This window comes from Melospiza melodia, chromosome 1 (genome assembly GCF_035770615.1).
Source record: "Melospiza melodia melodia isolate bMelMel2 chromosome 1, bMelMel2.pri, whole genome shotgun sequence".
NCBI lineage: Eukaryota > Metazoa > Chordata > Aves > Passeriformes > Passerellidae > Melospiza > Melospiza melodia.
In genome coordinates, this window is record NC_086194.1 from 101132750 (window position 1) to 101159346 (window position 26597).

Below are 26597 nucleotides of genomic sequence, written 5' to 3' on the forward strand. Positions count from 1 at the left end.
GCAAGAACTTTAGGGGATTATTTATCTCAGAGTCATAGGGCCATGCTTTTGCCTTGCTATTTCTGTTTTTTGTAATGAACATGTGTCCTCAGATGTTTCTGCCATTGACCCTATCTCTTTCGTTACAAACTTCTTTTTCCTCTGATTACTGATGGTGGTGTTTGGAGGAATTAGTCATGATGTAGTTGGGGTTTGACTCTGGCTGGCAGCTAAACCTTCACTCATTTGCTTGGTAACCCACTACAGCAGGATGAGGGAGAGAACTGGACAGTCAAAAGTAAGAAAAAAAAACCTCAATTGAGTCAAGATAACAACAACTTAATAGATAAAAGGAAAAAAAAAAGTAACAAATTATGTAAAAGCACTCACCACCATCAGACTGCCCAACCAGCCCCCAAGCAAAAGCTACTTTGGAGAAACTGCCCCCAGCTCAAATGCTAAGCATGACATTGTACAGTATGGAGTATGCCTTTGATCTGCTGGGGTCAGCTATCCTGGCTGTGTCCCCTCCCTACCCTGCTGAGGGGCAGAATGGGAAAGAAACAAGGCTCAGTTCTGTGCATGCACCACTCAGCAGTGGCTGAAACTCTGCTTTTTAATCACAGTTACCACATGAGCTTCTATAAAGAAAATTAACTCCATTCCACAAAACATAATGCCACTCTTTTTTTTTCAATTCACCCCATGGCAATAAATGACCAACTGATGAAAAAAGAAAACCCAACAAAATATTATGTTAGTATCACCTACTCATATGGTGTCTACATAATAGAAGATTTTAAGAATTCATTGGAAGGACTGTTTCTGGCTTTTGTTTGTAGATGTGCATTTTGCTCTCTATGCTTGAGGATATTGGCATTGTCACTGAAGTAAGAACTCCTGTTCCCTCAGTAAGAGCAGCAAACAATATTCTCTCATTGGATTCCATCAATGAAACAAATTTGCTTGCTTTATGAATAGATTTTTCAGCAAAACTGAAATAAATTTTTGCAAATCCTCATGCTGAGGTCTCTAAAATAGTGAGAAGAGGAGGAATTTTGATGTTGGTTTCTCTATATGATTACATTACTAACTCCAAATGAAATATTTTCCTAAGAATTTGAGGAGGTTGCTCAGTTCTCAAATGGTCATGCTAGCTGGTTAGGGTGAATCCTTACAGATTAGGATGGTGGTTTCAGGACCAATGAAGCAGGAAGAAGCAGCAGTGGTTTATCTGTTCTGATTAATCACTTATTCAGTTGCTACAATAAATTGACATGGAAGGGGGCTGGGGGTAGTGAACTGACACAGCTCTGGCTGTGTGATTTGAGTCTGATCTTTAAATCATCATGCACTGGTCAGCAGTGGTTTGAGCTCATGTTTGAGAGAAAAAAACAACAAAGGATTACAATTAGACTTTGCCTTTTTTTCAAGGTCCTTTGGCCAAATGCTGTACCTTTTTTCTCATAAGCACTTCTATTTTATCCCGCTAAAATAATTGGGAATTACTTAGAATTTTTGTTTAATTTTAAGGAGGCTGGTTTTATAAGTAATTCAAAGTATTTGAAATTGTAAACATTATAGCCATGCTTTATGACATATTACTTGAGCAAAAAAAAATATTTATCAGGATCATATTGAACTAAAAAGTTTGGAATCATTGCAGATGGCTTAAGCACTGGTCAAGACTTTAAGTTTCATATAGCCTCCAGTGCTCTTACACTGGTTACTGTAGGCAGGGGCAGGAAAATATTTACAACCTGTGCAGGCCTCAGGCTGTTGTGTACATAGGACTCTTTGTTTTGCTTCCTCTATGCAGAGCAGGAAAATAGAAATATTTTGATCAAGACACCGGGCAGAAGTAAAGAGTTCCTGAGGAAGAAATTTTTTTTGTCTCGAGTTATATCATTGGAATGTTTCAGGAAATGCCTTTTGAGTCAGGCATCTGTGGAAGAGAAGGAAATTTTAGGTATTTCATGTTTATCCATCGGCCTTTAGAACAGGTGAAGTCAAGGAAAATACTGGAGGAAGTTTTCCAGTATAGCTGCTGTTCTATTAGGTTTTAGAATATTGTTGTCTTTATCCTTTACTTTAGTGGGGATCTTTTATGTCTTCTACCACACTTCTGCAAAGAGCAGGAGGGTAGAAAAAGAAATTTTATGATCTAACTAACCTGAACCTCAACTCTGCCTAAACTTTAAACCAGAGAATTCTTTTTCACACCCTTAGAGGCCCTAAATACTCATACAGTCTGGTTGAAATAACTGAGTGCAACAAGCTGAAGTCACAAAAGAAGACAAAAGCCAAGCTCATCTGTTTTAATGAGCAGGGAGATGGATGAGTCTGTGAACAAAGAACAATCCCAGAAAGAAAACAGCCCCTGCTCTTTGGAAAGCCCTCATGATACGTTAGCTAGAATAAGAGGAGTGCTGACTGATCCCACATATCCCTGATCCTTAATTGAGCCTAAGCCTTTCCTAAGGTCTTTAAGATATCATGTCTCCTTTAATTAATCTGTTTTCCTGCCTTAGTAATTTCAACATAGAAGATATATGCTTTGGGATGTTGTGATAACTACTTAGGCAATCAGAAGACATTTTCACCTTCAAGGTATTTGGCAGGTTCTGGCAGTTTTTCTTATCTTACTGTTGACTCAAGAGATTATCAACCTATTTTTAAGAACACTTACCCAGACACAAATTGAACCAGGCTTGTCAGCTGAGATAGGACAGTAACAGAAATCTGTGATTTCAAAGGGGTTTTGTGCAGGAGGAGGGAGGGCCCATGTTTACAGACCTGTTTCACTGTCACACAGCTGCAGGATTCAGATTCATTGCAGAAAAACTCAATGCAGCATTAGTAGGCATGTGTCCTGCTGTCTAGAGCCAATGCTATCTCACCCTTCAGACACTTCCATAGTTTGAGGTTACTGAAGGAATAACAGGTCATCTTTCTACTGGGAGTGATAATTTGCATATTTAAATTCTCAAGCAGCGCTAATTTCTACTTCTTCCAGTTGGACTCTTATTCCAAAAGTCTAATGTAAACATATTTGTTAGTCAACCAGTTTTATGTGATAATATTTGAACTGACTTTCCAATATGTAATAGTGAGAATTACTATTTAGGGTATTTTTCCCCATCCATATCTGTAACTAATATGACTTGTGATACATATAATAATTTGCAAGAATAACCAGACCTATTTAATTCTGTGTCATTTTGACTCATATTTTATAACCACTGAATTCTTAGCTTATCAGAATGACTCAGTGAACAGGTAGAAACAGGATCAACATTAGCTCTTCTGACATCATGATATTAGTTTAGATATCATGAGATTAGTTTAGATATTTAGTAAATTTAAGTGTAGGAACAGTTTTAGGTAAAAAAAAAAGAAAAAATAAATTATTTTCATTTTATAGTAAGTCCTCATATATTTGAAACAACAGAAAAAAGGTAAAAAGGTAAGAGCAATTCTAATAGGAACAATGAAAATGGCTATTATTAAATTCTAGGTCATACAGTAATCTCTACATAGCATGCATAAGGTAGAGGAAAGGAAGAAAAAAGTTTTCTTGAGGCATGATTGCATATTGGATTATTTTAAGTGACTGATTCTTATCCAAGGCTACTTCAGTATCATTTGTGGCTTTCCAGATGAGCTCAGTAACATGCCAGATTTGATTACTGTGCAGTAAGACAGCAGGACTTACACTTTTTTAATGAATGCACTCACTGATTAATGGTTCATTGCACAGGAAGCACTCACTGCCGTGTACGTGTTTCTTACTGCAATATCTTTTTATTAAAGAAAGATATTTGGATTTTCTGATTTCCATGATTTGATGCAGTTGCTAGTGTAGTGGCTGACTTGGCTTTTGCCATGGGTTCTCAGACATTGAGTTTTGAGGTTTTTTTTAACCTATATGTACTTTCGACCCATGAAAGAGTGATAAAACATTAGACTACATAAACATCATTAACAAAGTTGCTTTTAGAGGAATTTCAATCTGATATTTAAACCTGAAATCTGGGTCTTTAAGCAACATTAGCAACATTTTCTCCTTCTTTAAGCATTGATGCTGTGGCTTCTTAAGTGCCAGATATTTTTTCTGTGAATGAAATTGGTTTTTTTCTATGTGGAGGAGGAGAATAAGATCAGTGAAAGCAGGCGTAACTACCCCATCTGAGAAAGAGCAGAAAGACTGGCAATGTGTAATTAGAGAACTATACAACCAATGACATCTTCATGACTCTACTTCTTTAGTTCCCTATGTAGCAAATCTCTGCCCATAACCTATGCAAAGTGTTAAACTTTTAAGTGAAACCTCAGCGTCTGACATTGCCGTTTTCATATGCATTTTTCAATCCTATAAATATTTTGTTTTATCTAAGGATTTATTTATAGTGTGGAATGGACCTTTGTGCCTGAGTTTAGCCTGAACAGACTTTTGCAATTTGACCTTGGAACTAGCTACATTGGATGTGTTACCTCAGAGGAGGCATGACATCCTCCTACAAGGAAGGGTGTCTGCCATCCAGCATCCACTGCCATCCCAAGAGTCACAGAAGGAATGAGGTCTTGCCATCGTTTGTTCTCTGGTTCTGAATGTCATGCTATTACTGTTGCCAGATATTTGTGTGATCTAGTCATAAAGATTTGGATCACAGAGGTACAGACTGATGGTCCTCTGAGATCATCGAGTCGAGCCATTAACCTAGCACTGTGAGTCCACCATGAAACCACGTCCTTAAGCACCACATCTTGGTTTAAAACACCAAGTGTGTTTTAAACACTTCCAGAGATTATAATTACACCAGTTTTCTAGGCAGCCTGTTGTAATGATTGAGAACCTTCTTGGTGGAGATTTTTTTCTAATATCCAGTCTAAACCTCTCCTGGCAGAACTTGGGGCTGTTTGCTCTTGTTGCATCATATGGTGCTCGGAAGAAGAAACCAACCCTAAGCTCCTTTCAGGTGGCTGTAGAGAATGATAAGGTGTTGCCTGAGCCTCCTTTTCTCCAGGCTAAACAATCCCAGCTCCCTCAGGCTCCCTGCTCTGGACTCGCTCTAGCAGCTCAATGTCCTTCTTGCTGTGAGGGGCCCAGAACTGGACATAGGGTTTGTGGTGCCAAGTACAGGGTAGTAATCCTTTCCCAGGTCCTGCTGGCCACACTATTGCTGGTACAGGCCAGGATGCCATTGCCTTCTTGGACACCTGGGCACACATGGATCATGTTTGGATGCCTTCCAGGTCATTTTTCTGCAGGGCAGCTTTCTACCGGGCTTCCTACTCACATTATCCCTGCTCCAACATGGGGCCTTCCCAGGGGCCGCAGGGCCGGCCCAGCCGGGCCGGGCTCTCTCGCAGGCCGCAGGGCCATCCCTGCCGGGTCTCTCCTGCCCCCGGCCCTGCTCCCGCTGTCCCCTCGGGGCTCGCAGGGCTGTTTCTCGCTCGCTTCCCCTGGCTCAGCCCCGGCTGCCGAGCAGCGTTTTGCCCTCCCTTGCCCAGGCTTTCCCCGGGGCTCAGCCGTGCCCTGCGCTGCTGGGGAGCTGCAGCGACCCGGGCAGCCCCGGCCGCTCGCAGAGCCAGCACCGGGCACCGGGACACTGCGCCCAGCTGGGGAGAGAGGGGATGGTCTCGTCCGGAGACCATCCCAACAACAGGGTTGGTTGGTTGTTGATTTTTTTTTTTTTTTTTTTTTTAATTGAGTTGACGTTTTTAGATGCTCTTAGAAGGACAGGAAAAAAACTCGAGGGTCAAACTCTAGACAGAATTTTGCCAGCGCTTTGGAATACGGGAAGCCATGAATTATTTATGTCTGACTTGCCAGTATGGTCCCAAAAGGCTGGTAGTATTTTCCCTGTTCATCTGTCTATGATCGCCTAAGATTTTAATTTGGTCCTCTCAGGAGCATGTTTATGCTCTGACTTACAGAATTTCATCTGTGTTTTTGTGACTCAGATAGAAAATAATGTTGCTATTGTGGAAATTAAATGCAGCCAAGTTACTTCTAGCAGTTTCTCACCTATGGCGTACTCTCTTAAGGGGCTCAGCTTTTCTTTTTCTTCTTGTACTCCGTCTAACTTTCCCTTTGTTTTTGGTGCTAAGTTGTCAGGAGTGTGGGTTAAAAGGCTATCGGCCAACCTACTTTATGATGAAAAATGAAAAGCATTAGGGTGGCTTTTTTAGAGAAGGAAAGGTACCATGGTCATTATCATTATGTGCGAAAATGCTTTTTTGAAGACAACTGGTGGAATTATTAGGGTTTTTGTGTCCACGCTGAACAGTCAAGGAAACAGAGACATTAAATATATTGTATTAAACAGCAAAGCAAATTTTCTACTGATAAGGCCAGTGGAGCCTGGAGCAGAGGGAGGTAGCTAAGAGAGGTTGCAGTGAGAGAGGCTGTGCAGGATCAGTTCTGTGTGTTGAAGATGTGAAATGACAGAAAAAAATCTGCCTTGTCTAGAGATTTGGTAGTGGGCTAGGGGTGCAGAGGCTCATTTCAACCATATTTTTTTGTAATTCGACAGTACTGGCAGTTTTAGGTCCCACTGAAACCTGAGAATGTAAAATTTCTTATGCTGAAGACTGAGCTAAATTAAAAGTTCATTTCTGAACAGATGTACAAATGCGAGTGCTTGCTATGGTGATGTTTGCTGTTGAAACACTGTTTTATGTTGCTGAGTCATGTTTGTTTTTTAATCTACTGTTTTTTAATCTACCTTCAGTACAGTAGTGTCTCTGCAGCTTGTGAAAATTCATTCTGTGTTTCCTTTCTGTATGGTATCTCATACAAATTTATGTAATGAGCAAATAACTGTTGGAGTCTATAATGTTAACAGTTCAGCTGGATATCTCAGAACTGTAGAATCAGGGACACTGGGCTACTAAGTGCTATTGGCTGCAGCCTTTCCCCTTGAAGAACTATAGTAACAAATGAACTCATATGATAGATGTTTGAAATTACATTCTCTGTCCAGAACAAATATTTTAATAGGGGCACAAAACATTCCTTTTAATTTCAGAGACATTTATTTTGATTTTTCTGTTTGTAGATGAAGGGGACATGTGCAGCACGCCTTTTTAAAAATCTTTTAAAATCTTCTTCTTCCCCCATCTTTTAATATCTCTATTTAAAAATAAACAAACAAAAATTATGGGAACATGGAGTAGCTGCAGAATGTTAGCTACTATCCAGATATTGAACCTATTTGAACCCAGTACAATTTATGACAGTAGTTGATTATGTAATCAGGGTTTTTTTTTCCATTTAAACTAATGCTTGCAAATGTAGATTAATAAAGCAGTTATTGAAGTGTTCTTTGGTGAAAACAAGGAGTTAAAAAAAAGTACGGCCTAAAAATTAAAATTTACTGAAATTAAATATAGCCCTTAAAGAAGTTAACAATAGCAGCAGGTAGCTGCTGCCTGTGTCTTATGGATGTAATTGTTTTGATCTCGCATAAACTGTTGTTCCTGTACCAGTAGCATCTTTTTGGTCACAGAGCAGCTTCCCTGTTGGCCATGCAGCCCTGCAGTCACTCCCAAATACCCTTTAAATATTCTGGAGCGTTTGTGCTACGGCAAACATTTTGTGTAGTCCTGGCCTCCCAGTCTCGTTTCCTTTGCTGGGTTTTACTCCTCGGGCGAGTGTTGTTTATGGAGCAGCCGATTCAGCAGAGCCTCCCCGCCGGGGTCAGGCGGCCCTGGGGCGGCGTGGGGATGAGCTGAGCAGGCAAAGGGGCTTTCCCAGAGAGCTCCCTCAGCACGGCACCGACAGCGGGGTGCAGCAGGGGTCTGCTCCCAGCCAGGGAGCCCGAAAACATTTCCCCAGGCGCCCCATTCACAGCTCTGGTTGAAATAAATAGGGCAAGAGATCTTTCTCCTTTTTAATGCCTTTATTAAAAACTAGCTCGGGTGGGAAGAACCGATGGGTCGCGCACACGCCGCTGCTTCCAGGAGTTGCACGGAGGAGGAGGAAAAGTATGGCCATGATGTTTTCTGAAAAATCCTTTCCTTAGGATTTTTTCTCCTGAGAAGCTGAGAGGCCTCAGGAACAAAACGTAAGCAATGGTTATCTGCTGCGGTGGGATGCAACAGGTGCATCTGTGACTGGTCTCATGTGGTTGTTTCTAATTAATGGCCAATCACAGTCAGCTGGCTCGGACTCTCTGAGACACAAGCTTTTGTTATCATTCCTTCCTTTTCTATTCTTAACTAGCCTTCTGATAAAATAACTTCTTCTATTCTTTTAGTATGGTTTTATTATAATATATATAACAAAATAATAAATCAAGCTTTCTGAAACATGGAGTCAGGTCCTTGTACTCTTCCCTCATTCTTGGACCCCTGTGAACATGGTCACAGAAAAGTGCAGCTTGGTCCACTGGTTTGTGGGCAGAGCTGGGGGTTCCGTGCTCACAACAGCATCAGGAGGCTCCCAGTTTTTCAGTTTGACATTTGAGATCCTCTGTCCAGCCAACATCTTTTTTTGGTCAGGGTGAGGGGTAAAAAAGGTCGTAGTGGATACTGGATTCTGTTCCTCACGTCCAGACATTACTCTGATCCGTCAATTCCGTGTTGGCTCGTTGTTTTTAGGGGTTTTTGTTAGGTTTGGTGAGCGGCTTCTTCCTTTGCATGCTGGTTCCAATATCATTTTCATGCCAACTCCAATGTCCCCTCCTCTTCACTTCCAGGAAGCAGCAGCTCCACAAAAGGGGGAATTCTTAACCATCAGCAACAGGTAGTTAATGAAAACAACAGGTGATTATAACAACAAACAGTTAAAACTCCACCCTGGCAGCAACCAGCCCAATCTGTGAACTCTGCAATTTTTTTTAAAAAATGTGCAGCTTTTCTCCTCCTAGCACTGGTGTTCCTCCCCAGCCCAGCGCCGTGTTGGATGCAGTTCTTTGAGCCTCATGCCGCTGTAGTTCCATGTGTCTCCCCAGTGAGCTGCCCCGAGCAGGGAGCACGGCTTCCCTGCGCCTGGAGCGAGTGCATGCAGGGCAGGTGGGACTGCTGCTGCACTTGGCCTTGCTTGTGTGCTCGGGTCCCCTGGGCTCCTTCAGGCTTCACAGGCTACAGAGCTGATAGCAAGGAGTGTTGCATTACAGTGATTTCTGCAAAGATCGCTCTGCAAAATTAACTATCAGGCAATGAAATCAATTATTTGGCCATTTGTAATTTTTTTGTATGTAAATTGCCACACCAAAAAGAAAACTACTTTTGTTTCTATTATGACAATATAATTATTAATTTACTAAGAAAATATAATAACTAGATGGTTTGAAAGCAAGGTAACAGAATAAAGATTTATACGTGTGTGCCTGCATGTCTTTTCTCTGGTACTTACAAGATGGCAGCAAGTTTAATTGTATGTCACAAGCTAGTTGAATTCCTATAACAGAAGTCAGTTCTTTTGTTAAAAAAAAAAAAAACCCAAGAAAATGTAATCCAAGAAGTCCTTTTAGATTGAGGGATTGGAATTGTTAAGAAGTTTTGTTCGGTCTGCTTGTCCTGGTGATGGAAGAAGGCAGGTTTTCCAGGTTCCCCCCAGGAACCATTCTTTTCCCCCAAGGTTTTCCAGTTTAACTTCAAATAGTGTTTGTGTCTGGAGCAAGGGCATTACCAGAGCCAAAGATTTGGTATTTGCCATTGTCAGCCAGATTTGCTTACAAAAAGAAAGCTGTATGAAAATATGTGGCTTCTTTAACTTTTTAATAATTATATATTATCACATTCTTCAATATATAAACTAACCTAGCCTGAGATTTAGGGAGATTTTTCTTCTAACAAATAACTGGCTTTTTTATGAATAATCTGTGTTTTCATGTTTTTGTCTTGCATATGTATGCCAGTGTCTTGAGCTTCAGGAAGCTTTGGAAAAATACTGCCCAGCTGCACTAGCTGTGTCTTCTTGGGCAGCACTGTGGCTTCAGAGACAAAGCTTTATAGAATGTCTTTTTCCCTTCTTTTAGAGATCTAATTTCCATGGCAGACTGATGCAAGGATGCCTGGGCTGGGTATTGAGTTCTGTATTTGTTTTTACCAACTACCCTTTCCTACTGTTTTCAGCCTTCTCACTTCTTCAAGAAAAAGCTGTATTACTATATTCCAGCAGAATAGAGCCAAGGCAGGAGTTTTGCTTTTTATGCAAGTGGTGACTGCTCTGAATATGCCCACTGCTCTTTATGAGGCCCATCCAGCTGGCAGCCTGTGGGCCACTTCTCTTGCTCAGAACAATTCTGGCCAGCTCCCACATGAACATGATTTTATCCTATCGTGCCTGTGCATAACCATGCAAGCTGCCTCTCTGCTCCTTTATTTCTGGAATGTGGCACAACGTGTCTGCCTCTGGAGATGTGCCTATAGTGACATTTAAACAGAGATACTGCACTATAGCTTAGCCTTCAGAAAGATAAATCATTCCACAGTCACACCACTGTTTTTGCCCTCTGAAAAGAAATGCTAGAAATGCCTTCAAATGCCAAGGCTCTTTTCCTTTTCCTTTTTTTCTTTTCCTTTTTTTCTTTTTTTCTTTTTTTTTTTATTGGTAAGAGATCTTAAAAATAGCTTAACAACTGGTGTGCTGTTTTTCATAAAAATACTCAGATAAAATGTTGGCAAAATCACCTTCTAGACTAGAAGAAAGTGTATGAAAGTTACCTAGATTTAAAATATTACACATGGTAAATAAACATGTGTGTTAGCAAGCAAACACTAGATACCTTATATTTCTCTTATGTATCATTTGTTGGGTTTCTGTTTGCAAAGCATTTCATGATTCATTACTTTCATGATACTGTAATTTTATGTTGTATGCTGCCACTGGAATACTATACAAAAATCACAGCTATAAATTATTTGAATCCTGACAAATGTACGGCTGGTAACTATTTCAGAGTAAGACTGGGAGATAATTTTTTTGTTTAATTTGGGAATTGTTTATGTTTTAAATAAGTGATATATTCTACAGTATAAAAGTATATTCTATAATTTTTACTTTAAATGAGTGTTATTATTCTTGTATTTATATGAGTCTGATATTTATGAGGTTTATGATAACAAATCCATTGTTTTATTTTTCCATGAACTGCAGAAACTATGCCTGTTCCAGACCAGCCCTCGTCTTCTGACAAGACAAGTTCCCTTAGTCCCGTGTTGAACACATCCAATGGCGATGGCTCCGAAACTGAGACAACCTCTGCCATTCTAGCTTCAGTCAAAGAACAGGTAGGCAAGTGATGCATCTGTAGGCTGGAAAACTGGAAAACAATAGTATGATTTACTGGGTTTTTTTTGTTTTTTTTAACAAATGTTTCATAGCTGGTATCTGAATAATTTAGTTCACAAATGCATATTGCAAAGAATGTGAACCATTTCTTCATGCTTTAGTATACTTCTGGAAGCTTTCCTACAGTAAGTTTAATATAATTTATTTTAATTGCTCATTTTATTCTCTATTTTCAAACTTTACTGTGGATGATGGTTTTCTGATGTCTCTCCTTTTATTGTTGGCATCTGCATGTGGAGTTACAGTATACTGGCATGTAAGAGTTATAGACAAATGAGTTGTGGATAAGGTGTGTTATTGCAGAATTTTTTAAGGATTAGTAAGAGCCCTAGGATTTTAAAATTTATATACATGTTTTTGGGAGTTTTATGTAAAACCTAATGTGAGATTGTATCAGGGCAAAACTGGGTATAGATAGAGACACTCAGTTTTGGATGATTAAAACAAAAATATGAGAAACTTTCAAGGAAAATGTCTTCAGTGTGATGGTCTGCTTGATGCTAGTAAGACAGGTTTGACATTTTAAGGTAAATTTTTGTGGGCTGAATGTCAGAGATTTTGCTTTTAATGCCTTTTTGTACTTTAGGAGATGGTTAATATTTCAGTTAATGCAAACAGCTGGTCTCTGTCACTGCCTCCTTTGTTTTGACACATCAACAGGAATTCCAAGGAGAGACGTTAAAATCAGCTGCTTTTAGGCAGTTTTCTCCTTGCTGAAGGTGTTTAAATTGTTTCTTCCTTTATCAGGTACTGATCTTTCCTTGCCCAAGACGTTGACTTGTTCTTGATTTAAATTAATGCATGAGTTCAGCTTATGATATCTCTCAGCCCTGGAATAATAGCTCTTGAGTCTTAGAGATCTTATAAAAATTGTCTCTCTTCCTTGGTTTTTTTTGGTGTATGCCAGTTCTCTCTTTTGGGTGGTAGAGGTTAGTCATATTTTCTGTTCTGAAAAGAGGAGTGCAAAAATGAAATGTTAAAATGTGGAGCTTTGTCTAGAGATTTGTGGCACATTATTGGAATTGAAAATTGCCCATGGTTTAGATGTTTGTATTCTCTTCCATGTCAATGATATTTCTTGGGTGTGTGCCAGTGTTTCAGCCTGTGTCACTGCATTATTTTGTAGAAAAATACCTGCCTTACTTTCTGACTCTTTGATAGTGAAAAAGTGTACAGGGACATTACATAGATAGAAGCTGTATCTGTGTGTTGGAATGTGAATCACAGTATGGAATAGTGACAAGAACTCTGTTGTTTGCTGTTGTGATTTTCACTAGTTTACACCTGGTTATGTGTTTTACAAATGAACCTTCCACCCTTATAAATCAATTGAGTACCCGAGGAAATTGCTGCTGAATCCACCAGATGAAAAGGATTTCAGGTGGTAATATATTAGCAAAGTTATTTCTGATTCCTGTGAACCACAGCAGAAAGGAGCCTGTAATAAAGTAGTTCTGCATTCACTTATCACCAAGAACAGCCTAGCCAGCTAACCTAAGGTACTGCTGACTAAAAAGATAATGTCTTGAACTACTGTAATACAAGGTACCAAAATTTAACAGGTGTTCTCTTAAGGAAATTTGCTTCTTGGCAGGTATCTCTAGTCAGACCTATCTTGAAGCTGGAAGACTGTACTAAGCTCAAAAGCAAGCCATAATAATAATAATAATATCAATAACAATGACAGTGACAATGGCCATAGCAATAATAATAGCAATTATAATAATAACAACAACTACAACAACCCCAAGCTCCCCATCCCCAACCTACTTTCGGCCTTTTTCCTCACAAGATTGTGTGTTTTGACACACTTCAGTTATTTAATATTCTGTTCTGTTGGAAAAATTCTAGGTAATGCCACAATCCTGGTCTTCAGACAGATGAAATACATTGCACTGATTCTCCATTGTTGGAGTAAATGAAGTTGTTTCTAACTGACTGTTCAAATGGGTAGCCACCTCCTTTTTAGAAGAACGAAAGAGTTACTTTACTGTCTGGTGTGTGATTTTGCTCTGCAAGCTCTTTGACTGTAGCCAAAAATATAACTAGAATTACACAGATACAATTATTCAAAAGTACTGTCAATATTGAGAAATTAAGGTGTTTTTCAACATATCAGTCATAATTAGGATGGTTTTCAACCAATCAAGTATATTACATTTTCTTTTTCTCTGCTGATGCTTAGCTTTAAAAGGTTTCCTTGCATTTTTTCTTTTGGAACACTTGGGGTAACTTCATGTGCTACTTCTCATAAAATAAATAGAACATTGTCACTGAGTGATGGCAATAAACTGTGGTATCTATGATATGGAAAAAAGTCAAAAGTGTTTGCAATCTTTGAAGAGGACAGGATACATGAAAGGCACAGAGAAGTGGTAATAAATGTTGTATTTTTTTGTTTTACTTGAATCTCCTATGTGAAATTTAAACGATATAATGAAAATTTGTCACATTTTGAGGAACTAATTTATTGGGTCTAAAAAGTTTATTGGGGTAAAAAATGGTGCTTGCTATGTCAAATGTAAAGTGACACACATGATTGTCATGACTCAATAAGAAGATTTAGCCACATGCTTTTCAAGCTGAGGGTATCTGTCTGGAGAGAAATTTTGCTGTTGAGGAGTTAGATTGATTTTGGAAAATGCAAATGCAAAACTCCTTGCTTTGAAATACAGGCCATTTAATTTTGCTTTACCTCTGGACAAGCGTGCTGATTCATGTTTGGGTTTCAGACTTCAGAGATGCTGTTCAGAACTGATAGATATGGAACTTGAATCCATTTTTTATCCCTTGCTGTGAACTTTCTTAAGGTTAGACAGCACTGCTGGAGGCAAGGTCAGGATCATTCACCATGTGTCTAAGAAACCATGAGATGCCAGGCAGTCACCTTTGGCTTAGCTGTTTTTGAGCAGTCCTTATGAAGAGAAATAGTAAATAACTTCTGTGAAAATGAAAGTTGTTTTGGCGTTATTTTATGTGGGTTTTTTGTGTGGTTTTTTTTTTTTTTGTTTGTTTGTTTGTTTGAGATTTTTTAGACAGTATAAAGTTCTTTAAAGAGAAATCAAGCAATAAAGACATAATTTTAGTTTTCCATAAAATGGATGAAGCAGTTTTTTTCTTACGATATACTGGCAAACACCTTTGGCCCAATGCTTCATAGATTTTAGAAAACCTAAGGCCATTTCTCCTTGCATTTTGTCATCTGGTTTTGCATCTGTAAATATGGGAAAACTTCTTCAACAAAAAGTGAGATATCAGGACTCTTAATTTGTGAGAATATATGTGATAGATGCAACTATTTCTGCAAAAAGTATGATGTGCTTCTGATTGGGAATTTCCGCCTGCAAAAGAGGCTTCTGAGCCCACTTGTTAGAAAACATCCAGGGAAGAGAGCTGTTGTTGATGCTTTTTTGAAGGTGGAAATAGCTGCTGGGGAGCCTTTTGAGTAAACATGTAATGAAGCTGATGCTTTTCCTGGAAGTCTCCAGGCATATGTAGTTCACAGTACTTGGTTCTTGGCATACAGAAAACTGCTCCCTTGGAAGCTGAGCAGGATTGCAGTGACCTAGCAGAGGCTTGTTTTGGCAGATTTTATTTTTATAGGAACACTTGGAAAAGATGTGATAATTTAATTTCCTAGGAGTAAGATCCATCTTGAAGTATGGGCAGCTATTTTCAACTCAGAAATAGTATCATGCATCTCTTTTTATTTTCTTTGTGGCTCTAGATTCCTTTAGCATCTTAGTAGTAGGCTGTTTCAGAGAACAGCTTTCACTTTCAGAAAACTTATGCAAAGAGCAAGTTGTGGCAATGTTAATATTTCTTTTGAATCTTTTTTATGCGTACCTATTTTGAATAAAGATACTTGTATCCAGTTGCACCCTTTAAAGAAAAACATTTAGACTAATTCTTTTGAAATATTTCTCACATGGTTCAAATAAGTATTGATTGATATGTGCTTTAAATCATATCGCTGATTCCAGAGAATACAGAAGTCTGGCTTTTATGGTTGCTGGTGGCTTTTGGATTTGGTTTGGGCTTTTTGGGTTGGGTTGTTTGGGGTTTTTTTTTGTCTTTGTAAGATGTGCTTTGTTCCTAAAATGGCTTATGTTGCTTTTAATATTTACGATGTTTTTCCACTAGAAAGCTACTTGTTTGTCAAGAAATTATGAATTGAAACTATATTAAAATCATATACAAGGCAGTAATTACTAAGTGTTGTTATTCATGTCAGTATTAAATAAGGGCAATATATCTGACTTGAGGAAACTTTTATATTAGCTATTAGTACACTTTGGAAGTGGGGTTATGTATGCCATGCACATCTTATATAGATACGTGTAAGTAAAATTGCAGTATTTTTTTTTCCTTTGGTCTGTCTGGTTGTGTTTTTTGTGTCTTTATATCATGATTGAAGTTTTAGAAAAAAAATCATATATGTAGATGGATGCTTCAATTCAGACTTTTTTTTTTGAGGTTTGAAGTCCAGAAGAGATGTAAAATCATCTAGTCTGACCAGCAGGTCATAACATTTCATAGAGTCATCTAAGTTTTGGGCCCCCAAATCTGACTACAGAATGACATATGCACTGTTTTCCCTAATATAATGCATGCCATATTGTAATATGTAATATTCTCCAAATAAAACTCCATTCTTGCCTTTTGGTACCAGTAATTACTCTAGTAGTATTGAGTGTTTAACAGGTTTTCTAAATAGGTTCAATTATGATATATTCATGTCTTGCTTCCCCTTAAACAGCTGGCCCTGTTTCTGCCTTCAAAAGTTCTAGCAACTCTATTTCGAAACAATGCTAGTTGTATTCAATCAATATGTATTTCTTTCATAATTTTCCTTAAGTAGCATGTCAATATATTCATTTCCTTTAGTTATAGAAGTCCCTTGTTTCCAGTTGGGTTTTAAAATATTCCCGAGAGATATTCCTCTTCTATTTTCATTAATATATTGATTTAAGACAAGAACTGGACCCTGCTGTATTATATGCACTAGAATAGCAGAGGTCTGTACAGTAGATACCATGCTTCTAAGTTGCTGAATGGACCAACACATTATTGAATTATGAAGCTTTGAAATACAGCTGGTGCTTCCCAGATACATCTTCAGGTTGATGGGAATTGCTTTTGAGATGTCCAACTCTGCTACTGGAAATGGCAAGGTGAGTGGAGAAGTTTTTAAGCACACCATCACACTGCCTGTTGAAGAAGGAAATTGTGGAAGGGCTCACAGCTGGTTTGTGAGTCAGAAAGAGTTAGCTGAACAAGGGAGGCTGATAAGGATTGTCTTTTCCCCTGAAAGGAGTTCTATCAAGGCCATTGGCATGGAAACAGAGGAGAAAAAATAAACGAGGGGCCTGCAGTTAAATTTTGGTGGAAAACAGTGGTGGAGACCGCCTTACACCAATGAACATTGTTGATTTATTTTTTACTTTGTGAGAAGGTATAAAAAGACAGCATGCTGCAAAAATAAGAGAGATAAGCCTTCTCAAATACATGGTGTTCTGTTTGTTATGACCATCGTAACAGTGACAGGAAATCATGGAATGGAGTTAGTATCCACTCTGCTCTGCAAGATTCTCAGGCTCTTAATTTAGTCTGGGACTGCTTTCACACAGTTCTTCAGAGCAAGTGGGAGTGTATTTGTGTTGTGCTTCTCAGGAAACAGAAGTTAACAAGACTGGAGAACTCAACAAGCAACAGTTACTTGTGTTCAGGACCCTGTAGCTCTTATGTCATGCCAAAGGCCCTGTAGCCATAGGAGATGCAGAATGAAGAAACTAAAAATTGCTTCACTGATAAAAGGTTGCAGTGATAACCCAAAATATTTTGGAATAGTTTGACATGAGCTGGAAGTGGAAAGGTTTCTGCAGAGACTTAGTGTGATCGAAGAGTATTGAGGCAACATACCCTCCCAGCAAAACTATCTTTGAAGAGAGAGAAGAAAATGCTAATTATCAGCATAAAATTAGAGTTATATATGATACTATTTTGACTTGAAGTAATGTTGAAAAAATAATATTTCAAAGCCAGGAATTTCAGAGGAGCTGGATAGAAAGCCACTTAGCCACAGCTCAGTCGAATGCTAATTTAAGGCATTAATAAAGGCCATCACAAAGAAAGGCAAAGTATATTTTCTTATCAGACAGCCAGTGTATGAACATGCTTTTGGTAATCCCAAAGCATTTCTGCCTTGGCTTATTTTTTTGCTAGTAAAATAGTGGAATAGTTTCAAACTTGGAATAAAGATACCCTATGTAAGTAATAATATTGATCTCAATGCCAACATAATTTAAATTTTAGTATATTACATTTTTAACATTTTAACATATTACATTTATAACTTTTTAAGATCATTGATTATTTTCTCTCTGGTTTCATTCATTAGGGCTTCTTTAAACATAAAATATTTTTACTTCTAAACCTGACTTTTTTAACCAGTGTAGTGGTTGTTTCACCTCAAAGTCACTTGAAAGGCAGATCTGAGCTTAAAATACTTACAAGAAGCGAGTCAAGTTGTGCCTTTTCTGTTTCTGACGCATCACCCTCTGTTGTACTGGCAAAAAATGTACTTTGCAGCCACGTGGGGAATGCTGCTGGGGAGCTGAGTGGGTTGGAAATATGAAAAGTTGAGATGGCAGCTTTGGGTTTTTGGAGGTCAAGTGTGTTGCTGTCCCTTTTGGTGAAGGGCAGATGGGTCAATGTGTCAGCTTGTTTGCAAGTATTGGGCTTTTTTAGCATGGCTGTTGTAAACATATACTTCAGGCCATGAGTTTAATCAACTTTGCTGTAATATTTGGAATTATTCAGAAAGTCCAACATAAAAGGCCTGTATAATTTTTCAGGGGGGCGGAAGTTTTGGGTGTGTCTCCCACAAATCTGCCCCACTTCTTTCTCTAAAATCAAATTACAGTCTTTATGAGACTTAGCTATCTAACCTGTTTTCAGCATTTTTCTCTTTCTACACTTGAATTAGGCAATATTTATCAACGGTAATTGTCATTTGCATAGAGAATATTTGAGGCTTGAGTTCCAAGGCTTTCAAAACCATCACATCTCTTCAACAGAGAAAATTAGGTGCTTTTAAAAGGCAAAACTCTGAAGGCTTCAGTTAGTGATTGCTTTTATTTCTTTTGTCTTCTTGGGAAATTTAAAAAACTACTAGAGCACTTTCCAGATTCTGCAGTGACCCTGTTTACTTGTCTTGCCAGTGTTTCTCATGCAGCTTGCTCTTAAAACTTACATTTTAAATGGGATTTTTGAAGAAGATTTGATTTTTGTAATTATTTTAGCAATTTTTGTTCCTCTTATGTAATTTTGAAAACTTTACTACTTCTGTTGTGTTTCCCCATCTGTTTCTATGTGTTTTCTCACATGTTATTATTTTCTACTCCTGATGCATTTACTCCTAAAGGAAACTATATCTTCATGTGGATAGTTTAAATCTTTTGTATTTCTAGGTAAAACTACTTTAGGGGTAGGCTGAATTCTATTCATGTTATGTTTTGATGAAATAAGCTACAATTTAGTTTATCCTCCTACATGAAAAATAGAACCCAAGAAATGCTAAACTAAGTTTAAACTTAAGCCTACCCCAGAGTTAAAGTACTTTACTACCAAAATAACCTTAACCTAGGTTGTGAGTTAGAGAGTTATTATAAGAATAAACCAGTTTAGAAAGACATAATAAATCGATTTCAACATGTGGAGTATGTACTTCTCTTTTTCCTTCTCTGAGGTGAAAATGTGTTTACCTCTGAAATTTCTGGTGAATTCTGGTTGCTTCTGATGAGGATCTTTCCAGTGTAAAGGAGTAAAAGGCCAGCAAAGGACATTATTATTTTTAAAAAAATACTTTGAAGATTAATAGTAAAGGTCGAGACAAATTAATTGCTTAATTCATAATTCTTTTCCTCAGCATTAACACTGTATTTTAGGTAAAACTTTACTCGCTTTGATTTGGAGGAAGGCTTTAGATGTATAACCTATAACATGCTTAATAAAGTCTGGAGCCAGACTTTTTGTGGGGGTTCCTTGCTACTTTTTATGAATGAAATTTTTTTTCTATGCAAAGAGCAAATCCAAGTCCTGAGGCCCAAAGATGTTTTTCTCCTTTTTATTTTCTAAGAGGTTTCATTGCTTTTTTTTTTAAAGGGGTAGATATGAGATGACAGCAGCTTAAACTTCTTTGTTTGTTGAGACCTTGTCATAGTGCAGTACTTTTTGATCATGGTTTTTTAGATATATGTAGAGGAATCTTTAATATATAGTAAAAAGGTTAATTAATTTCACGTTACTTGCAGTTACAGGGGGTTTTGATTTGAAAGTGATACTACAATTCACTCAAATCACAGTTGAGTTAGTGAAGCGCAGCAATTGCACCATACAATTGATACAATATAAATGGAATTTAATTATTTGGAACAAGCTCAGCATCATGGTGTTGAGCTTCTCTCGGTCCTCAGAAAGGAATGTGTTTGTTGAAGTCAGCTGAAGGCTACAACTCTGTTCAGAAAGGAGTTACTTGGTTCATTAAGAGTTCCATTTAATTCACATAAAGCTGTCCAGCAAGCTCCCCAGTGGGGACCATATTCCTTCCTCCATGCCCCTCTGAGTGCAATAGCAGGAGCTGTCCTGCATGCCTGGAGCTCAAGGCTGGCAGCCGCAGGGCACTGAGGCAGGTCTCCCAGGAGGGGGGTCCCACCTCAGCCCACTTGCCTGGAGTCTGCTGTTGTATTGAAAAAAATATGCTCCCAATATTACCAGTTAGATTGTGCCTGGGCCAGTCTGACCCTCGCTGCTGGGCCAAAGGCAGCAACTGCGGTGTATCACCCCAGAGATACCTTGGCTTGCTGGTGGTTGCAGCTGGGCACTGAACAAGTCCAGGCTTGTTAGGAACCCCGTTACCTCAGGAGGAATAGCTTCAGGCGATGGTGAAGAGAAAAAGGAGAGGATTCTGCTGGAGGGTTTAATGTCCAGAGGTTTATTCCATGGTTACAGAGGTCTGAACGTGAGCAACTGCTCCAACAGAATCTCGGCCGCATGGTCTGATCACCTTTTTAAGCTCAGGGACAGGGGGAGGGGAGGTACAGGTGAGCCACCAACCAGGTGAGAGGGGCAGGGTCTCAGGGGAAGATGACACCCAGAAAGGCCAATGACCTCTGGGCATAGGGGCATCCTTTGAGCTTGACCAACCACACCACGCCTTGCTGGAATGCTAAGTCTGAGTGACAGGACTCACTCAGCATGGGGGCAAGGGGGAAGGGAGAGAGTATAGGCACACCTGGGAAAGTGACCTGGAAGGCCAAAAAGGGACAATACAGCACACCACAACATCTCCCCCTAGTTTTGTTTAAAAAGGACTGTGTTTGTGGTGCAGAATGATTGCCAAACCATGGTTGGTAAATCAGTTCTTCCTCTACAGGAGGGTCAATGTTTTCCACTGAGGCTTCTAGGTCATCCATTGGAGCACTGAGGGCTTCCAAATGGTAGACCTCAGGAGGGGGAGATGAGCTTGAAATTAACTTGAGAACCATGCGTTTGATTAGTCCAAAAACAATGCTAAAAACTACAATAACTATAACTAAAATAAACAGCACTAAAAACACAGTTTTCAGAATAAATCCCAACCAGCCCGAGAGTCCCCAGCCTTTGAACAGTCCATTCAGCCAGTTGTCAGTTTCTCTGTTGATGTCTGAGAGCCTTTGTCAAGAAAGTCCATATGTGGTTTGGGCTGAGGCACTATGCAGGAGGTCACAGGTGGGATGATCACACCACAACACTGTTGCACTGGGACTGCATCAGTCACTCACTGTCGGTGGGATCACAGCAGACAAAGTCACTTGCTGAGGGCATGACTGGGCTCTGCAGAAAAGCATAAAGCAATCTAAACACTTTTTAAGTGAGTAAAAGATTCCCTTGATTAGAGTTATAGGATGATAATTTATAAGCAGGTCCAGTACATACAGAAGTTACATTATTTCTACCAGAAGCTAAAACTAACTTAACCCCTGAAATTAGTTTTGTTTTGCTCTGGGTCTACATTCCTTTCATTCAGGGACAGGCTCTTAGGCAAACAGTCAAAATACTTTGCTGATACAGTCCGTTTGTCTAAAACAAAGGCACCCTTGGGTTTCCCTTGGCAGGAAGATGAGTCTGGCTTCCTCTTCAAGGTTTGTGATTAATCATGCCATTATTCTCCCCTGAGCCTTCAGGTCATGAAGCCTCTATTTATCTCTTCAGAGCATTCCTTCATTGTGGGTGTGTGTCTAAGCTGGGAGTGTGTAGGGGGCTGTGGGAGGAGGGGGTGTCTTTGATCTCTTAAAGCTCTTTGGCCCCTTATTTTAAAAATATATGATTGGAAAATCTTGTTTTCCCCTGTGCAGAAAATTACCTTTTTGGGTAATAATCATTTGTGACACCAGCTTTTGTAAGCAAAAACCTGCCACTGGTTTTCTACTGGACAGCATACAGAGTAAAACTTCTGTTTCTATTAGTATTCCCTCAGTTTCTCCAGTCTGGATTGTAACACAGCAGATACCTGCTTGTGGTCTGTTTCCTTAGTTGCTTCAAAATGTGAACTGTACTTCTCAAATTTCATCTCTGTTCCTTTAGTTGCCACATTTGTTTTTCCTGGATTTCTCAAAAGGCATTATTCTTTAAGTTTTTCAGACAGTCCCATGTCTTATGCATTACTAGCTCCTGTCTGTGTTGATCTTTCCTTGCTTGGATTTCTAGTGCCCTTCAACATAACAATCTGAGTAATCTGGAATGACATTTTGCTGCTTAGTGTGGTATTCCATCACTCAAACCTGCAATTCATGTTGCACTGCTATCCCATGGCCATGATTATCCATCTACCCCAACAGTAACACAGTGCAGTGGTGTGCCTGACTGTAAATAAGATTTAAATTGAGCCATTTGTATACCATTACCAGCCCCTTCGTCCAGGAAAAATTCTAGTTCATGTTCACATGGCTAGGCAATTTTCAACAGATTTTTTCAGTGAAAATGAAAATAAAAAAACAAGCTCAGAATGGGAAAATTTTGCAACTTTATGTGTTCACTTCTACATATTTCATAATCTTCAGAGTCTTGATGTAAATAAGTAGGTTTAAGAATTGTACTGTGTATTGTCTTGAAAACAGTAAATATTTTGTTCCCCCTGATTCCAGCAGAGTAAGACATCTTGGTAAAATCCTGTTTATATATTCAGTGTATTGCTATTTTCTGAAGTAGCTCAGTGCTTTAGGTTTTACAGCTGGTACTCCTGGAAAATATTGTTTTCATATTTCAAAGTGGTTGCAGATTTTTTCCTCCTTTTTTATTTTTCCTGTGCATAGTTAGATTCGTCTTTGTTCAGCTCATTGTCAATCTAGGTCATTATTTGAAGCTTTTGTTGACAGACCTCTTGAGGGTAAGTACATCTGATGCTATAAATAGGGCTGATTCTTCATAATAAGTCAGCAGATTCACTTGGAAACTCTTGGCTTTGTAGTAGGTTTGATGAAATGGAAGGTCTACTGCATTCTTCTGTCAGCCAGTAACATAATCATGTTTAATTAATTAACATCTTCAAAACTGACATTCCAGAATTTAGTAATTTTGAATTAATGCAGGATTACTAATTTTGTTTAGAAGGGTGAAATGGACTCTTTAGATGATCTCTTTTTTAATTATGTTTTTTAAAACTTCTATTTTTCTTTTCACAAAGCAGTGCTTGCACAAGAAAACTTGTTCAAACGCATTTTATGCTGTTCTCTTTGTTCCAGATCTTAGAAAATACTATTTCTCTTACTGTATCTTTCAATAGCCTGTGCTGTGAAAATAGATGATTCTTGGGATTAGTTTTTTGTTTGTTAGTTTGGCACAAATTGTGTCAGAGACCAACCAAATAGTACTCATTCTTGCTACAAAGGTAGGTGCATGGTATAGCTCTAAGATGCTGTTCTACTGGCTAAAAATTTTCAGGCATGGAAAACCTGGGAATAGGTTGTGTTCTGTATGGCTGCAGCCACAGAAATGGAGTTAGGAGCAGCTCTGTCTGCAGCATGTGCATGGGCACCATTCTGAAACCTTTGACCACTGTATGTGGTGCTGGAGCTTTGAAAATCCAAAAATGACATCGTTGTCACATTCTGTACTAGTCCTTAAAGGTTTTTATAAACAATGAATAAATTCTTGAGATTAAACTAGCAATGTATTTTCATCCTACATGCCCAACAAATGTATTATGGAACCAGGTACAACACTAGGTAAGGCCTGTGTTGCTGAAAGTGGGACTGGGTGTCCCACTGTGGTGACATTGGGTTGAGAAGCAGTGCAGGTAGGGGTACAGACCACAGGCTGCAGGGATACAGACTGCAGGCTGTGGGGATTTGCCAAAATCCCCACAGCCAAAAATCCCCCAGCCAAAAGGCAGCACCAGCATCCACCCTGGAGGTTTGTCACACTGAGGCTGCATGAGGGGCTGACCAGCTGGAACCTCAACAGTTGTCCATGATGAATCTGATGGCCACTAAAACTGAGGTTTGGACCAGTGCCTGTTGGCTGATTCTGAATTCTCACTGCTGCTGGTGCTGTGCTTTACCTGCCAGATTGTCTGTCAGACACAGAAATATAAATTAATGGATAGCATATGCCACAGTGATGCCTATCTAAATGCAGAAGAGCTGAGTTAATAACTTAAATAAATCACTTATTTATTTAGTAATACATCAATATTTAAAGGCTGATGAGAAGTCCACTAAGTGCTTTACATTTAATTTTAGAAAGTGAACTACAGCTTATTCCACAAATTTTTAAAAATAAAAATAAATAAAAAAGTACTTTCTTCACCAGTGATGTGTCAGTGATCTGCAGCTGTATTTTCATATTTGGCAGGAGAAATTTTCCAATACTTGGAGCCTTTGCTAGGTTGTTTTTGTGTGAGAGAGAGAACCTTTACACTGTCACTAGTTCTAGTGCATTTTGGTTTGCAAAGGCCATACTTAAATGTGTTTCCTTTATGCATTGGGGTGAAAGGAATTTAAAGAAATCTGTCTGGTTGTCATAAGTTTAGTCAGAGCAGAAACAAGTGTGTTCCCTCCTCTTTTTATCTTTTTTGTGTACAGTGAGATTCATGTGAAGTTTATTCATCTCAGTTTTCCCCACCACATAAGGAGTTTTGCTTTTTATTTTCATGCGTTGACAACTTTGTCTACTCCCTCTCAATCTGTGGCCATGCAAAGAGCTGCCTTATTATGGCTTCTTACACTGAATTTGAATGGTACATAGAGTCCCTTGAGTTTTTGGTTGTTGCTGGTTTTTATTTACTAAGGTAAGCTGTGACTCTGTAGCCATAATGCAAGATTTATAGGTATAATTAACAACTTTTATGAGGCCAACTGCACCCTTTACTGTGGTCTAACTTATGCACCTCAGTATTTACCTTTTTTTTTTTTTTTAGTTCAGTGGTTCCTTTTAGTGTAGCAGTGCACAGATAGGCATACAGAGCAGTATTTTTAAAAAAGAATATTAATTTGTGTCTGTTCTGCTCAGTATTTTAGATATTTGTGAAGATTTCCACATTGTGAAACTTAAGTTTGATTTTTTCTAAATGGACTTCTTTGATCCGTAATCTGCATTAATAATCTTCATTACTTGAAAATGGAGAAATAGGCAGAGAAGTTGTTTAAACTCTCATCAATGATTGTGGTGAGGTATGAATGGACAAACTAAAGAAAAGTGAAAATCTTCTGGTTAACATTGAAAGGGATTAAATTAACATTGACAAAGATGCACAAGCGACTTAAATGAAAATAATTCTGATTTTAATTTTAATATTCTTGATATAGACCTTCCTAGTTGGGTGTGTTTACTTTTAAGATTTGTTTTCTGTATATGTACTTAAAAGAGTCATTAAATGGTGGCATCAGGGTGTCCTTCAGTTGTGGTCTAATATTGCCCTTTTTCCCTGGAGTTCAAGATTAATTGCTTTTGATAAAAATTGCCGTGCAGGTTTTAAAATGTTTCTATTCATTACTAAAATGCATAATATGAGAAAGATCACTTCAATTCCATTCACTCTGTTAGGTAAATTAAACAGGTTATCACCAGCTGTATGCTTTTCTTTCCCCCCTTCCCCCTCCCCGGCATCAGACTAGTTGATTTATAGCAGGAAAAACTCATCTATTTTCATTTCTTTTTCTGCAATGATCCCTGAGACTTCTAAGAATTTTTTCACCTGCATTACCTACTAGATGAAAGTTTCTATGTGTGATGCCTTATGTCACTGAAGAAAAAGCCTACACCACCATTCCTTCAAAGAACACAGAATTCATTCCTAACATTGTTATGATCTTTAAGTTGAATTCAAGTTTGCTGTTGTGCTTCATATAGTGCCTTTAATTTCTCCTGCATTATTTCTGAAGGAGTGAAATAGGAATCAGGAAGGCCAAAGCCTTCTTGGAGCTGAATGTGAACACATAGAATAGTGAGAAAGGATCCTTCAAGTATTTTCCAGAGGGAACTTAGGAAATCTGCAGGTCCATGGTTGAATGTCGGCAGTAATCTAATGGTGGACGTAGAAATATAGAAAAAACAGAAATTTTCTTTGTTTTCTTAGTGGTTCCCAAACAAGGGACAGTACCATGACAGAGACACAGGTTCAGAACTTTTTAGTAGAAAATGGATGTATTCACCTTCTTGGGGATCTATGCCAAGACTGACCAGAGCTCATTTATGTAATAGTACTGCAAGGCAGCTGTCATCCAAGAGGAAACATGGTCAGAGGAAAGTCCTAATCTTATAGCAGCCTTTACCAAAGTAAGGAGAATGGTACTGGGTGGGATATGCAGGCTGTGTCAGGTCAGTGTCAGTCTCCAGGGGGATCATGGAGAGCATCATCCTCTGATGAGAAGGGCAAGTGTGTCTAGAAAGAGTCAGAACAGATTTCTGCAGTGCATTCAGTGTTTTATTTGCCTGTGAATGAGGGGAGCACATGTGGTGTGGTGTAAACTGTAACTTTATTAAGGCTTCTGATTCCTTCTCCCACGCTGTTGTGAGTAGTAAGCTGAGGAAGCATGGGCTGGGTGTTGAGTGGGCTGAAAATTGGCTGCACTACTGTACTGAAAGAGTAGTAATCAATATTAGCAACTAACCAATTGACCAACTATCAGACAGTAAAGTGAAAATACTTCAAGGGTTGATTCTGGCACTCCTGCTACTCAATTCTGCAGTGACTTGGATGACAGAACTGAACAGAATGCACCCTCAGCAGATTTATGAATGATACTAAATTAAGGCGATGCTTGGAAAGCCA

The 26597-nt window shown here is 38.8% G+C and overlaps 1 protein-coding gene across 4 annotated transcripts in view; it reads left to right on the plus strand.

Moving 5' to 3' along the window:
* The window catches only part of CTNND2 (catenin delta 2), a 640896-nt gene that overhangs the window by 110256 nt on the left and 504043 nt on the right, over positions 1 to 26597 (plus strand). For all 4 annotated transcript variants that reach the window (XM_063162733.1, XM_063162752.1, XM_063162763.1 and 1 more), the window contains exon 2: positions 11090 to 11223. In XM_063162733.1, the coding sequence (XP_063018803.1) occupies positions 11090 to 11223 (134 nt within the window). The remainder of the gene's footprint in view (positions 1 to 11089; positions 11224 to 26597) is intronic.